This window comes from Sinohyriopsis cumingii, chromosome 9 (assembly GCF_028554795.1).
Source record: "Sinohyriopsis cumingii isolate HCF-2022 chromosome 9, ASM2855479v2, whole genome shotgun sequence".
NCBI lineage: Eukaryota > Metazoa > Mollusca > Bivalvia > Unionida > Unionidae > Sinohyriopsis > Sinohyriopsis cumingii.
In genome coordinates this window covers 43,535,047-43,550,292 of record NC_142969.1, presented here as the reverse complement: position 1 = coordinate 43,550,292, position 15,246 = coordinate 43,535,047, and the positions used below count along the sequence as shown (strand labels likewise).

The following is a 15,246-nucleotide window of genomic DNA, read 5'->3' as shown; positions in this document are numbered from 1 at the left end:
TATATAGATCAACAGGGAAGGTTATAGTTTGTATGCATAAGCAAACCAATAATTTGATATTGTACAAAAGATGATGTGAAATACTTGAGTATTGAATTATACGTCTTATAAACAAATGTAGGTGGTCGAACTCAGTCAATAATATTGAAGCATATTTTTCCTCATTCTTGATATCCTTTTTATAGCGTTATCCCAACGATGCCCTTTTGGATGGTATGACAGACCAGGGAGCGGCAATTGTTATTTGATTACGAACAAAATTATGAGGACCTGGGATGGTGCAGAAACGTTTTGTCTCGGCATGCAAGGATCCCTCCTTAAATACGATGATGTACAAGAGAGGGTTTGTAATTTTTCTAACATTCTGATGAGCAAAAATGTCAAATCAATTCAGACAAGATATCACACAATAGAAAAAAAAGGGGGGGGGGCGAGGTAGGGAGCGTGAAAGAGAAGTACATAGTGACTCTAACAAACGGAAAATGTACAAACAGACATCAAGACCAATACAGGAGAAGACAAGAGCAGAGACAAACTCCTACATAAAGACAGACAGAGTAACCCAAAGACAGATAGTCTAGCTTTCTTATCAGGCAATTGATATTGAACATAAGAGGGATTTAGACCTGAGGTAAATAATATTACAACAATTTTAATGGAGTCTTTACTTATTAGGAAAAAGACAATTCTTACCAATGAATTCAATATGTATGTCAAATAATAAAATTCAATATCAAGTGTGACATTCTTTCGTCTCAGGGTGTATTTAATAGTAAAACAAATTACTATCCTTATTGATAGCTTTAAACTTCTTTGTACCAAAACGTATTTTGAGTAGAAAACACACACACACACAGAGAGAGAGAGAGAGAGAGAGAGAGAGAGAGAGAACATAAAACATAATCATACTTTGGTCTGAGGTAAATTTTAAGTATTGGGCACAAAATATTTCCCATTGTGCCATTCGCTGTTTTACCTTTATCTGCTATATTCATAACAATATGTGCGGGGTTCATAAAGGTGCGAATATGTGGCTAATAGTCTGCCTTTAATATCAAAGCTTTTAGGTAGGTTTTCTGTTTAAAGCACATCTAATTGTTAAGGTCTGTAATAACGGGGTATTGTACCTGGGACGGTGAAATCACCAAAGCCATTTCCCCAAATATACAAAATGCTCACGAGAAAACGTGACCTATATACCAAAAGAAAACCACATATAAAAGACGTAGGACAATATTATGTATTACATACCCTCTCTGTGGCTCAAAATAAATCACAGTCCGCTAATCCGAAGTCAGTACATTGATCAGTTAAAAGACAAGCACTCAAAACCGCTTGGATTAGTACATATTTCAGCCGGTCGCCATCATGTGTTAACAAGGGTCTTGTGTCGTATGTATCTAATAAAACATGGGATGCCATTCATTTTCATAGATAACTGATCTGCTTAATATGTTAATTGACTGTGTGCAACTTTACGAGTAATGCAGAACTATACCGCGTGACACATTGTGGCGAGATCACGGTTGTTCAACATCTTCCACACTGTGGGTCACGTGGTTTATATCATTCACCGCATTGTGATGCGACAACTGGAAAGATGTGGAAGTTCTTGCAAGATGCACGGTTGCCATCAAAACCTTAGAAATTTGACGATGACAAGAACAGTAAAATGGTGAATACGACAGCGAGAACAGAGTGAGATGATACTAGAAATCCTGCAAAAATGAATGTGTAAGACTGTAATATAATTTAGAATATGATGTGATATTGTGCCCTAAGCATTTATAGAAATAAGAAAGAAAAATGCACTGATCAGTGAAATGTGTGCATAGCTGAAGGAAAATAAAGCTTTATTATAAATAGTAGTATTGAATTCCATCCGAAACTATTGTATATTCTTTTGGAATCATGGGATTTACATTCCTTATCCCTGCTCGAAGTCTGAGTAGATGATGGATGTTTTGAACAGACCTATTACATATTTTGTTACAAATAATTCTTCCTATCAAATGTATATGTATTTCTGACTTAATAATGCCTTAACAATGCACTCATTGCAGGACTGGGTATCCAAAACGATCACTTATTTGCGGAACACTTTCTTCCCGACTCACCACGAGTGGTGGATTGGCCTCCGTAAGGATCCGAATTCAAATAAATTGGTATGGACTGATGGAAAAGTAGCAGATGAAGCTGTTTTGTAAGTGTTTGTTTTAATGTCAATTTTAGCTCATCAAGCCCCAAGACCTAGTGAGATTGTGATATGGTCATGCGTTTGTTCTGTGTCATTAGTCTTTAGTCTTATGTCGTCCAGTCGTAAAAATTTACATTTTTCAGCTTCTCAAAAGCCATTGGACAATTTCAAACAAATCCGGTTGAGAACATTTGTCATGAAAGCCTTTCACGTATTTAATAGTAATGTCAATCCACCGTCACATACGATCGCACATTCTAAAATAAATACAACACTTTCAATAACTTCTCACAAACTAAGAGAACAATCTATAATGACTATATTTACGAGGGGTGGTGGTAAAAACACAAATCCAGATAGCATCCTAGCATGCAGGCAACTCAGTTTTATACAAAGCATCAAAATATGTTGGCACACTTCTAGTGTCAAATGTTTTGTGTTCATAACAAAATGCCTAATCCAGATATATAGACTTCCCAGAAATTGCATTTCTGTATAACAGCCAGCACAGTGTCTTTCCTGGCATCACTTGATCGATATAATTCTCAAGTCAATAGTTTCTGGGCAGAGTGATCACAGAACCCACTGCGGCTCCCAGAAAAAGAACAAGGTTGTTTGCTCGCTGCCGCTGTAAAAGAATACTTACGCAAAATTTGGTACCAACTGCCTTTAGCTTTAATGCGGATGCTAAAAAGCGATTCGGAGGAGTCCATAAGACTGTGCAGAATGGAAAGGGTTTTACGGCTGAGATTGTACAGGTAAGTAAACTAGAAACTTCACAGTCATCGTTCCCAACGCTGTAACAAAATGCAGACTTCCCAAAATAAATTCAAAGGGCCACGGCCTTCAAAATTTGAAACGACAACCCCATGCAGTTTCTGCAAAATCCAAATTAATTATGCCATTTGGTGCGCCTCGACGGGCAGCAGTTTTTCATTTAGAAATCACCTAACTTCAAAAGACCATCTTGTCCTTGCGGCCTTGTTGTTGTGTTTGTATTATCAGGCACTCTACTACTTGACTGAAATGCATGTCCGCAGCACAACGACAGAACCTGACACGCACCTAAAAACAACTACAACGTGACAGTAAAGACTGCACGAGGGGTTGAACACTGGCGTTAGAAAGAAGCATCTGTAATAGACTCTGTATGACATGTTGCATTCTATTGCTCACGAAAAAGATATCGTTTGGTCAATCAGGTAAAACGAATGGAAAAGCCTTATCCAAGACTCATGCACCATCCTAAACGGTCAGACACTAGCTAAGAGCATCATCCTCTGAACACGTGCAAAGTTCGACGCGTAAAACGATTCCTGGCAAGCATAGAAAAAGCATTTATCAGTTCCATAGTTTAAAGTGCAATTAATGACTGTCCGTTTGTGTGTGAAATTGGCCTTTATATGGTCTTGAATAACACTGTGCACGGTATCGGCATCTTAGAGCGTTATAGCATTTAGATCTCGGTGGCTGATGCCGCGAAAACCCTATCAGTTAATATTAATATTGATGTTACACGGAAACATCGGTCATAGTATAAGCCTATGCACATGTCCTACATTGCAGAACAATTTTCCGGACCATAGCTTTGCAATAAAGAGCAGATGTTATGGCATATGCCAATCAGCGAATTCAACTAACTGTTGTTGCACTTAACATGTGCCTAGTGATGCGTTGGTGTCTTCAAGATAAAATTCATCTATGGGTAAACCGGCTGTTTTGACTAAAATTCTGATTAGTCAAAGAATAATGATCCCTATGATACCGGGAAAATTTGCGTGGGCCATTTCTACAAACTAGCAGCAGAGGGGGCGAATCGGACATTTTGTCCAATCGTTATTTTGCTTAATTATTACTTTCTGCACTCAACGATCTAGTGTCGTCAGCGCCTGGTAAAAAAAAAAACGACGACGTCGTTGGGGGATCGTCGCGTCGTCATTTGGTTTAATTAACACCTTCTGCGCGTCGATCCCCAGCGTCGTCAGCGTCCGGTAAGCACATCGACGACCGCGTCGATGTCATCGCCCCCTCTGCTGCTAAGTGGCTACTTACAATGAAAATTATTTACAACTAACCGAATATTTGGTCAAGTCCGATACGATATCGTGTCCGAGGATCATGTAAATTTATCGTTACGAATCCATGTGGGGTCGACTGAGCATGACTAAAAAAGTTTCGAAAAACATTAAAGTCCATGTCACCGCCGCACCATGTCTGCCAAATATTTCGTAGCGTGTGTGTATCAACGCCGTTGAACACAGCAAGAATATTACAGTTGTCTCTAATTACTTTTGGAATCTGAGTGTATCGTTGAGTGACATATATCACGTCAGTGTTTTTATGCCTGCCTCTGGAAAATATCCTAGCTGGGTTTTTTTGATTGTCTAACATAACATCATCGTACACGACTAGATTGTTAACGTCGCCGTCAATATCATCAATACCCGGTGCATCATTGATATCCGTAATAAACTCGATGACATTTTTTTTAGCGATCGCTGATGCATTCTCGTTGAAATCTTTCAACACCTCGTAGCATCGTTGATCATCTACGCTAGGAGCAACCAAATACAACTTATCCCACTTCATCCATCTCATTATTAAATTGAGTAACAATTGCGTCTTGCCGGATCCAGATGGTCCGATGATAATCATCCGGATCGAGTTTGGTAACGCTGCAACATGCTTAACTGGTTCTCTTGTTTTAGTCGCCGAAAAATCAATTATATTCATATCTCTATACATAAATTATGGATCTATATTGTGTGAAGTGTAGAGTGCGTACTGGCACAAATGATATGACAACCGTTACAACAAGAAATAATAGATCGGCGCTTACTGGTAAGTGTGTACAATGCGGTACAAAGAAATTTAGATTTATTTCTGCTAGACCCGGGGATGTTTTAAAAAAAAGCGAGGAGGTGATATTGCAGCCAAGTTATCAAAACTCCCCGGAACACCGTGGGCAAAGTATCCAGGAGAAAAACACCTCCCAGGATATAACTACTGTGGCCCCGGAACACGATTAGATATCAGACTCGATGATCAAAATCAACCCAAACCCGGTGAGTACCCAATAAACGCTATCGATAAGGCGTGTCATGCTCATGATGTTGCTTACAAAAGTAGCGATCTGCAACAGCGTCATATCGCGGACGTAAAATTAATTCACGCGCTAAATGCTATTCCTGATAAATCCTTCAAAGAAAAATTGGCCTCATGGTTGGTAAAATCGGCTATGAAAGGTAAATTAATGATTGGAAGCGGAGCTTCTGGCGCTGGTAATTGAAAACGATAGCGTTTATAATAACAACATGGAATCCATCTATTATTCTCCGAGAGGATACTGGAAGGGGAAGGCCGCAATTGGTAAGCTTGCAAGCGCTGCAAGGGTAACAAAGACCACTGCGGCTAATTGGTTATCCAAACAGGCTATATGGCAAATCTATCTACCACCGCCTAAACAAATCAACTTCTCTCGCTTTGATGTCGGCGTGCCTAATGAAGTTCATCAGGCTGATATACTATTTCTGCCGCATGACAACGGTTACAAATACGCGCTAACCGTAGTTGATGTTGCGAGTCGATACAAACAAGCGGAGCCGTTAAAAACAAAGTCGGCAACTGAAGTAGCCGCTGCGTTTGAAAGAATTTATCGAAGAGGCCCTCTGCGCTGGCCAAATCTATTACAAGTTGATCCTGGTAGTGAATTTCGCGGCGCTGTTTTATCAACGCTGAAACATCATAGCGTCGCGATACGACGAGGTCATACTGCGCTACATCGTGATCAGGCAATTGTTGAACGATTCAATCGAACTCTCGCTGAACGGTTATTTGGATATCAATACGCGAAGGAATTCATCCAAGAAAAACGATCTCGTGAATGGGTTAAAAGGTTGCCAGGTGTAATTGCAGCGTTAAATAACGAGATTACCCGAGCAATCAACATGAAGCCCAGCGACGCGATTAAATACGAGTATATACCCGGAAAATCAAAAATAAATAGCGTTTCCAAGCCGATTCTTGGCGATGTCACTGTTAGATATCTATATGAACCAGGAGAGCTTGAAGGCGGTAAAAAAAGGGCTACCGATCCTATTTGGAGTGTTACCACACATAACATATCAACGATAACACGATCAACTGGTAGACCACCGATCTACAGACTGGATTCAACTGCTCCTCAGCGCGGATTTACACGCGAGCAACTACAAGTGATACCTAACGATACTCAATTGCCCCCACGTGGTCTTCACTAGCGCCGTTGCGTCTATTGCACTCAAGACAGGTCAACCTCACATTGTTTTTGACATGACCGAGACTGTTATCGATCCTATCCACGGTAAATTGGCGAGTGTCTTTATCCGAATAACGCCAACTCATTATACAATTGCAACTCGCGCAGTGATTATTCTGTTGTTGTCGTAGCGAGATTATTAATTCGGCATCAATATCAAAACGCCGCTGTTTTTTTTTATCCTGTTGGCGGTAACCCGAGAGTTTTCTATCAATGACGCTTGCATCGATGGTGACTTTGTCGCCGGCTTCGTCAGTGACTCCGTCACCGGCTCCGTCAACAACAATTCTTCGAAGCTGATTTATCCTTCGTACTCGGGACACTGCAAGATAGACTAGATTCGACCATTCGATGCGATTATCAACCATCCAAACAATTGTGTCCGTGATGGTTAGTCCCTGCGAGGAATGTATTGTTGTTGCGTATCCTAGCGTCCACGGGGATTTATCAGCACGTAGCGCGTCCTCGACGACGCTGATATCAACGAGCACAATATCATTCAGCACAAGAATTTGTTTTTTTGTCCCTGACGCTGTCGGGCCCGGGATTTCAACTTCAATGTTCTGCCGCCGTGTGTCAGCGGGTCTATAACACAACGGCACTGGGCGCGTTGGAAACTTTTCCTTATGCAACGCAAACAACCTCCGCTGAAGTGTGTCTCTGACTATCTTTCTACTCGCTACAATCAAATCGTTTGGTCTCCATGTTTCCCAGAATTCATTCAACGGCGTTTCCGGAATCACCTCGCGGATTATTTCACACTGAACTCTATCCGGCTGTAATCTGATTAGTTTTTTAACCTCGCGCAGTTGTTCATCAAGTGCTCGGTAATCAGTATCGGTTTCTTCATAATAGTCCACAAAACCCTTTAACCAATCATGTGGACCCTCGCCGACAAATGGTGGTGGTTGGCCATGGTCCCCACACATGATTACTGCTGTATTCGCGCGCAGCAACCACTCAAGAAACATTTGTAAAGTATCTAACGAAACAGTACATATCTCATCCCAGATGATAATGTCGGGAATAAATTTTTCACCCATTCGATCAGGAGTCCACTCACCGCCGCTGTATCGAAAAAAGCTGTGATAAGTAACGGCGTCAACATTTCGTTGTTTTATCTCTCGCGCTAGTCTATGGGTCGGTGTAAGCACGATTATACTTGCCCGCGTTCGAAATAATTCAATTGCCCGAGTCGTCTTTCCTGACCCGCCACAGCCGCTTAAATAAACTGTTTTGTGTCTACAAATTGGATCAGAACACGGTGGTGCATTAGACCATTCTGATAAATTATTACCGCGTAGGTAATTGTTCTCAACGATGACATTTGCTGACGGGGAATAATCGCGTCGTATTTCTTCTTTAATTCTCCATGTACCCCAACTCTCGTCCGGACTAGTAAACTCGGTTACGTTTTTCTTATACTTTACGTCTATATAAAATGAATCAACGGCTACTCTAACCGCGGTATCGGGGAATCTATTTATCATCGAGAATAAATTGATAGCGGCGTAACCCAGCATAGACGCCCTCAAATGTGGATACGCGGGGCTGTCTCCATCGCTGTAGGAAACAACTGTACCCAACTTTGTTCCATTGGACAAGAAAGCTGTTTCGCAGTTCACGTATCTATTTTTCGCCACTGCGTCCTTGATTACGAAATCATATTCTGCGTCATCTATAATCAGCCGTGAGCAATATCGTTTGTAATCGCAGTTTTTTCCACCTTGTGTGAACTTACCGATTATTCTTCTACCGAGATCTTTTGCCTCGCGGTTTCGTTGGTTGAATATCTTTTTGGACCATTCGACGATATATTCCTCGTCGGCATCAATGTGTTTTCTGGACTCGTCAATTATACTATCTAGACGCTCCGGTTCTGGTAACCAGACTTCAGTCTGCGCTCGGTATGATATAATCGCGTCACTGACAATCAACGAAACTAGCATTTTACAATCAATCATATACCGTAGCAGCGCTATTGGCAACCACTTCTTTTCAGCCATGTGTCTACCGATCCAAATATAACAACAGCGATGAAGTCCTGTCGCGAACTCAAATGATACTACGCGAGCGAATCCGGTTAAATCAAAATCAGGCAGTGGTCCATTAATAGCAACACGAGTCATTTCATGTCTGGGGTGTCCAAATCGTTTGAAATACTCAGCGGCGGATCCATACCCGAGAAAACTCGCTGGATAACAGGCAACCATATCAACGGAAATCATAGCGTCGCGGTTGTATTCAGTGTTCCATAGTCCACCGTGATAGTATTCCAAACAACTGGATTGTACATCTGGTAAAAATTCCTTGCGCGTTGGTCTCCACGCATTTTTCCTTGCTGCAACATGAGCTACAACCGATGGAATCGTAAAACAATTTGTTAGCAGTTGTTCATCATGCTCTTCAAATTCCATGGCGGTTTTTTTCATCCTGTTGTGAAATGCTTCAGTACGATATAATTCGCCGTTTGGTCTTACAAACTGATCAAAGGTATCCGCATCGTTTTCAGCGCTGCGAAGTAACCACACTGATACAGGGTCGTTTTTACACAAGTAGGCAATAGCATCAAATAGTTTCCTCTCCGCGAGAAAACCGTCCTTGGAGAATTGTTCTCCCAGGAATTCTTCGGGTATATACTTTACTGTTCTATCCCGTGGAAATATTGTGATCGCGGGCGTCCATGCGTGTTCGTTATGATCAATAATTTTGATTGGGGCTCCCTTCGATTTATACTTTGATTCGTATAATACTTCACCGGTTATCGTTGTAACGGTTATTGGAAATCTCAGCGATGTTTCTAATCTCGCTATGTCGCTGATGGTCGCTCCACGCTCTTTTACGGTTAGTTCCCACTGGTTGATTTTGCTACGTCGTAAATCAGTCAATTTGTTTCCTCGACACGCATTTGTAAAATGCTCTATTATTCGTTCTGCTACACAATTTATCCCGGTTGACTGTTTCATCGGTTTCAGTTTTCCGATATCAGGTTTCTTATTTAACGGGTATATTCCATAAACAACTGCTGTTTCAGGATACGCTCGTTCATAGTATGGTCTGTCAATTCCGGTTAACAACCCCGGCTTGGAGTCGCGGCTGACAATGACTGTTTTCTTGTCGCTGAGAACCGGTTCAAATTTATCACGTATGATCCAATCGCCTGATTTCACCCGGACAATGAATTTTACTCTGAAGAAATATCTTTTACCGTCAAGTTGTGATATTATCGTTGCTGCGCGGTTGTCGTTCATGGTAGCATCAACAATGCCATCAATTCGAAATGTTGACCAACTGTGAGATGCGCCATCACGCTTGAATTCATTGATACAATCGCGTATTTTATTCAACAGGGTTTTATCGTTTATTAACGCTTTTGGTGTGTCCTTGAGGACTCTATCGAGATTGAATTTAATATTTTTCCGGGGCTTAATTGCTGCCAATCTCTCAAACTCATCCATATAATTAAAACAAGTATTTAAATGAAAGAATATAGTATAATGAATCACTGCAAATGGTTGATGATTGGGTCGACAACCCCGTGCAATAAATCATGTAGAGGTGAATTCTGCGGATACCATTTACAAAGCGTTCGTAATGGTTCTCTTGGCCCTCTCCCGTGCTTGGTTTGCCACGTCGGTGTAAGAGGAAAATCACAGTTATGTATTAATTGTGGCGGAAAGCGATACAGGGAACTAAAACGCTATTATGACAAGCGAATTAAAAACGCCGTCATTGACCCTACCGCAGACTTCGTCATCAAAACCCCCCAAGACTACGTTGAAAGATTTATAATTAAACCAAATAATAAATTAGACAAATAGTATTATTATACAAATGGACCAAGAATTTCAGCCGCATCCTGTGCTCGTCAGTTACGAGGCATCTCGCGACGGCATTGTTAGAAACCGCAAACTGAAGAAGCCGGTTGGTACCGTGAATAATCGGGGGTATTTGCAATTTAGTGCTGGAAAGAAGACGTATTTTGTTCACAGGGTGGTATATGAAGCGTTTAACGGATTGATCAAAGATGGCCTCGTTATTGATCACATTAATTCTAATTGTCAAGATAACAGACTGTGTAATCTGCAAGCTATCTCTCAGAGCGAAAATATTAAAAAAGGCCAAACTGGTAAGTGTTCAAATCAAGCAAGAGGTGTCAAATCGTTTAATACATCAACGCACGAGGAAAAAACATTTCACTCCATGCATGCGGCAGGAAAATATTTCGACATTTGTAGGGCCTCAGTACGATTTGTTGCAGAACGAGTATATCAAACAGCGATCTCAAAAAGGACCGGACACAGAATTCGATTTTCATATGTAAATATCAGCGAGTGACGAAGTCACCGGCGCCTATGGCGCTGACAAGGCCACCGGCGCTGACAATAAATTGTCCGTTCCGGAAGAAAACAAAGTATGAACACCTCGGAATTGATACACGGGGTTTTCATTTTTTTTTATTTAAAAACAAGATGTTTTATAAGAATAATGAATATCGAAGACATCAATAATATATTAACTGAGATTTCAAAATTAAAAAATCAAGGAATTGAATTATCTGATGGTCTCGACAGTGAAAAAATATTATCCGATTATGAGATTATTAACGAGCAATCAAAACGGGGGCGTTTTACCCTGGCCCGCGAGTACTTTTTTATAAAACGATTACAACATACGATTAATGAAAACTTGTACCACAATGACGCAAATGCATTCATTGGACTATTTACTGCCGTTGAAATAATACGAAAAAAACTCGGACGTGTTTATGAACGACGCCGGGAGATTTCTAGTAAGATCAAAAACATTAGAAGGATTATAGACGAAAACTCCGGCGAGAAATTAGAAATTGCTTCGCAATTGCAATAATGGTAGGCGAATCACTTACTACTCGGCTAGCCAGAGAGCGGCTAGCAGCGCTTAAAAAGTTTATACCGTTACGAGACAGGGTCCGAGAACAACTTCAAACGCGGCAGCAACTACAAACCGATTTTACTGTTGGAAGCGAACAACTCTTTGCCCCGGTAACTAAAGCGACCAAAGATGTTACGGCGGCAACTGTACCCGTTCTTGGTGCGCTTGAAAAGATAGCGGCTCAGACCGAACAAACAAAAAGGTCTTTAGAAACACTTCCTGCAAAAATAGCGGCTGCTACAACACGGAGGCCACCACCACTCGCTATAACCGAACCACAAGAACCTTATGTTACAATGGCCGACGAGGAAGAACTAGGCGCTGCTGCGAAAGAACCAGAAGAAGAAATACCCGAAGAAACACCGGAAGAAGAAATACCGGAAGAAAAAGAGGGAAATATACCCCGTATTGTACTCAAGAAGAGCACAATAGATGAAATTAGAGGCTTCAGCAGCAGGGAAGAATTAATTAATTTTACTGCCAACAATTTTGCTAAGAGCATACGAGATAAGAAGCATATCAATAGCGGTTACGAGAAAAATATAAAGTCGTTAAAGGACTGGGCAAGAATAGTGTATTTAGCGAGTAAACATAAAGATGCATTACCACATCGTGGTGATCCCGATTACGATGAATTCCACAAGGAAGTTAAGAGTATAACACCAAAAAAAGGAAAAGGATACTCTGTTGGTAAAGAATCCTACGGCGTTACCTGCCCTGGTAGTGTTCTCAGTGATATATCACGGCTAGAGGTACTAATTGGAGGAAAACGAGCCGGAAATAACTCTCCGGAAATAATCAATGAGGCCGCTGATATCTGCAAGCGTTTATTTGCAGGCGGTATTATGGACATTAATGCATATCGAACGCTCATAGACGAACTCGTGGATGATTAATTGGAAAACTGGTGTTTTTAATAAGGATGATCATACACTACAACCATGATAAACCAGTACTCGTCTACGTGGTAAACTCGCGATTGCCTGTTTACCGCGCGTACTATGGAGATGGTCTGGGTAGCACCATTGCGGGGTTATTTACAAGAATGGCTCCAAAAGTAGCGCCGTTAGCCAAACAATTAGGGATGAAGGCTATTGATGTTATTCGTGATAAGGGAATTAGTGCTATTGGAGATGTTGCCGGAAAGGCGCTTTCAGCCGCGCGGGACAAACTAATGTCGTTGGTGAAATCCAGGAGAAAAAAACAGAAACCACCGGTAATGCCATCAACGACAGTGATGCCTGCAAATGTCAGTAAAGTAATAAATAACGCCGTGGAAGAAAAATTAGAGTCGTTGGCGACGACTCAGTCGTTGGCGACTTCGCCATCCGCCGATGCGGCAACCAACGCGCTCATGAACGCGATAGCGGGGAGTGGTTTAAATTCAAAGAATTTACGACGAAAAAATCGCAATTGAAAATATCAACATGATAAATAATAGAATGTTTGCGCGAACCGCTGATCCCGCGTTTGATATGGATGCCCCAGTGCGCAGGGATGATTCTGTCCGTGATTATCAATATTATTCTTATTATGCAGCGCAACCTGACCTACGATCGCGAATTGAACTTCAAGTCCAAGATACCAGTAAATATTTTCTGCCGTGTGAAGCGTTTATCGAAATCGAGGGAGAACTCGTGACAAATGCTGCCGATAATGCGCCATACGCAGATGACCATCGTGTTCGAGTTGGCTTCGTCAACAACGGTATTATGGCGTTATTTGAGAGCGCCAGATATCTTATTGACGGGCGAGAAATTGAATCAATAGAACGCGAGGTTGATGTTGCAACGACGATAATTGGGTTAGCGAGATACTCGGATGATTATACAAGATCGGCGGGTCCATCTATAATGTTCGCAAAGGACACCACTAATAACGCTGATCATCTTCAGTACATCAACGTGCTGGCGGAAAGAGATACCGCAGTTGACCCACAGGCTGAAGCAGCCAATCCAGACCGCAGAGCAAGACCAGGCGCTAATTTCAATATTATAAAAAGCACCAACAATGATTACAATCTAGGATTCGCAGCACGAGTAGGAATGTTGCAAGGACCACGCCGACAGTTTTCATGCGCGATTCCACTCCATCACATATTTGGATTCTGCAGAAATGTCAGAAAAGTTGTCTATGGGGCTAAGCATACAATCGCGCTGACGCGAAGGGGCGATGATAACAATGCAATATGGCATGCTGCTGGCGTCGCTGCCGGTAAAGTCGTTTTAACTAAAATGGCATTGTGGATGCCGGTGCTGACTCCATCAGTTACCACGGAAGCACGATTGTTAGCATTTATGGAACAGGGAGGGAAATCGTTGTTGAGTTGGCTAGCGGTAACAACTGATGCTAAAGAGGATAACGTCGCCGATACGTTTACATGGCACCTGGCATCAAAACAGGGTGTTTCAGCCCCGCGTCATATATTCATAGCGCTACAGAATAGGGAACGATTGGGCAGTCAAGAACGCAGCCATATGATATTTGATCAATTAGGAGTCAGGGATGTTTCGCTGAGAATAAACGGACAACAGGAACCATCCGAGGATATACAGCTTAATTACGGCGACAACCATATCGCACGTGTGTATCATCGATTGCTGTCGTATATGGGTCGTGATCAAAACGTCGACACTGGTTTGCAAATATCACAACTTGATTTTAAAAACCTGTATCCGATTTATTATTTTTCGCTGGAACATCTTGATTTAACGAGACAATCCGTCGTTGATATACACTTCAGAGCTCGTATAGCCCCGGGTGGTGTTAATTATAGAGCGGTTGCTGTCATTCTCAGCGATAAATCAATGCTGCTAGAAGGTGTTGGTGGACGAATGAGAATCGTTGATGCACCAGTGGAAAACATGTAATTGAAAGCACAAAACGCGTTTACAATAAAATGTCGTATAGTGTCGTCAGTGTAGAGTTGACTGATGGTCAAGTCAAGAAATTACGATCAAAGTCGGCTAAACAATGCGGGACCACAATAACGCTGAAGCCGTCGCAGATGGCAGGTGGTAATCATAAGATATCGTTGACGGCGCGTCAAATAAAACATTTCAATGATGCGATGAAGAATAAAAAGGGTGTTCAAATAGATTTTTCAGCCGCAGCAATTAAAAACATGGAAAAGACCGGTGGGATATTTCCGCTGTTAGCTGCGATTCCAGCGTTGATTGCCGCGGCCGCACCAGCAGTGGCTAAGGCGGCGGCGTTAGGAGCCGTTGGTACCGCGGCGGGGATGGCATTGAAGAAGGCAACCGGGAAAGGCTACAAAAAAAAACGACCCGTGGCCGGAAAGGGTCTAAGACTACCGGGAACCCCGTATTCATGGTACTCGGGAAAGGGTCTAAGACTACCGGGAACCGTTTATTGACTCGGGAGTCTATGACTCCTGAGTCTATGACTCCAATGTCTAATTTTGATTTAATAGACGCCGCAAACGCGCTAGCGATAAAAAACTTCAGAGGTGTTTTTATGAGGGATCAATTACCGGCGGTACCAAGGAATATTGAAACCGGTATAATTAACCTCGATGGGTCCTCCGGAGCGGGAACTCATTGGGTTGCGTACGCGATTGATCCGCGTGCGATCGTCTATTTTGATTCATACGGGTTAGCCCCGCCGAACGAGTTCATGCGGTATATCCGGACGTGTTCAGCCCGGGTGTTTTATTCCACGCTGCCAACACAGCAGTTAAGCGACCCGCCGATATGCGGCCGTGAAGTATTGAACGTACTTGCGGCGATTTCATCATCGCGAAAACCACCTCATGTGGTTGTAAACGAATACACTAGTGGGGTCGTAGAAGCTCAACGGATTTTAGAGAATAACATTT

At 42.0% G+C, this 15,246-nt stretch overlaps 1 protein-coding gene across 1 annotated transcript in view; it reads left to right on the top strand.

The window, feature by feature from the left end:
• LOC149791646 (macrophage mannose receptor 1-like) overlaps window positions 1-15,246 on the top strand; it is a 114,807-nt gene that overhangs the window by 7,988 nt on the left and 91,573 nt on the right. The window contains exons 2-3 of the mRNA XM_089970199.1: window positions 186-343; window positions 2,064-2,203. Coding sequence (XP_089826325.1) covers window positions 186-343; window positions 2,064-2,203 — 298 coding nt within the window. The remainder of the gene's footprint in view (window positions 1-185; window positions 344-2,063; window positions 2,204-15,246) is intronic.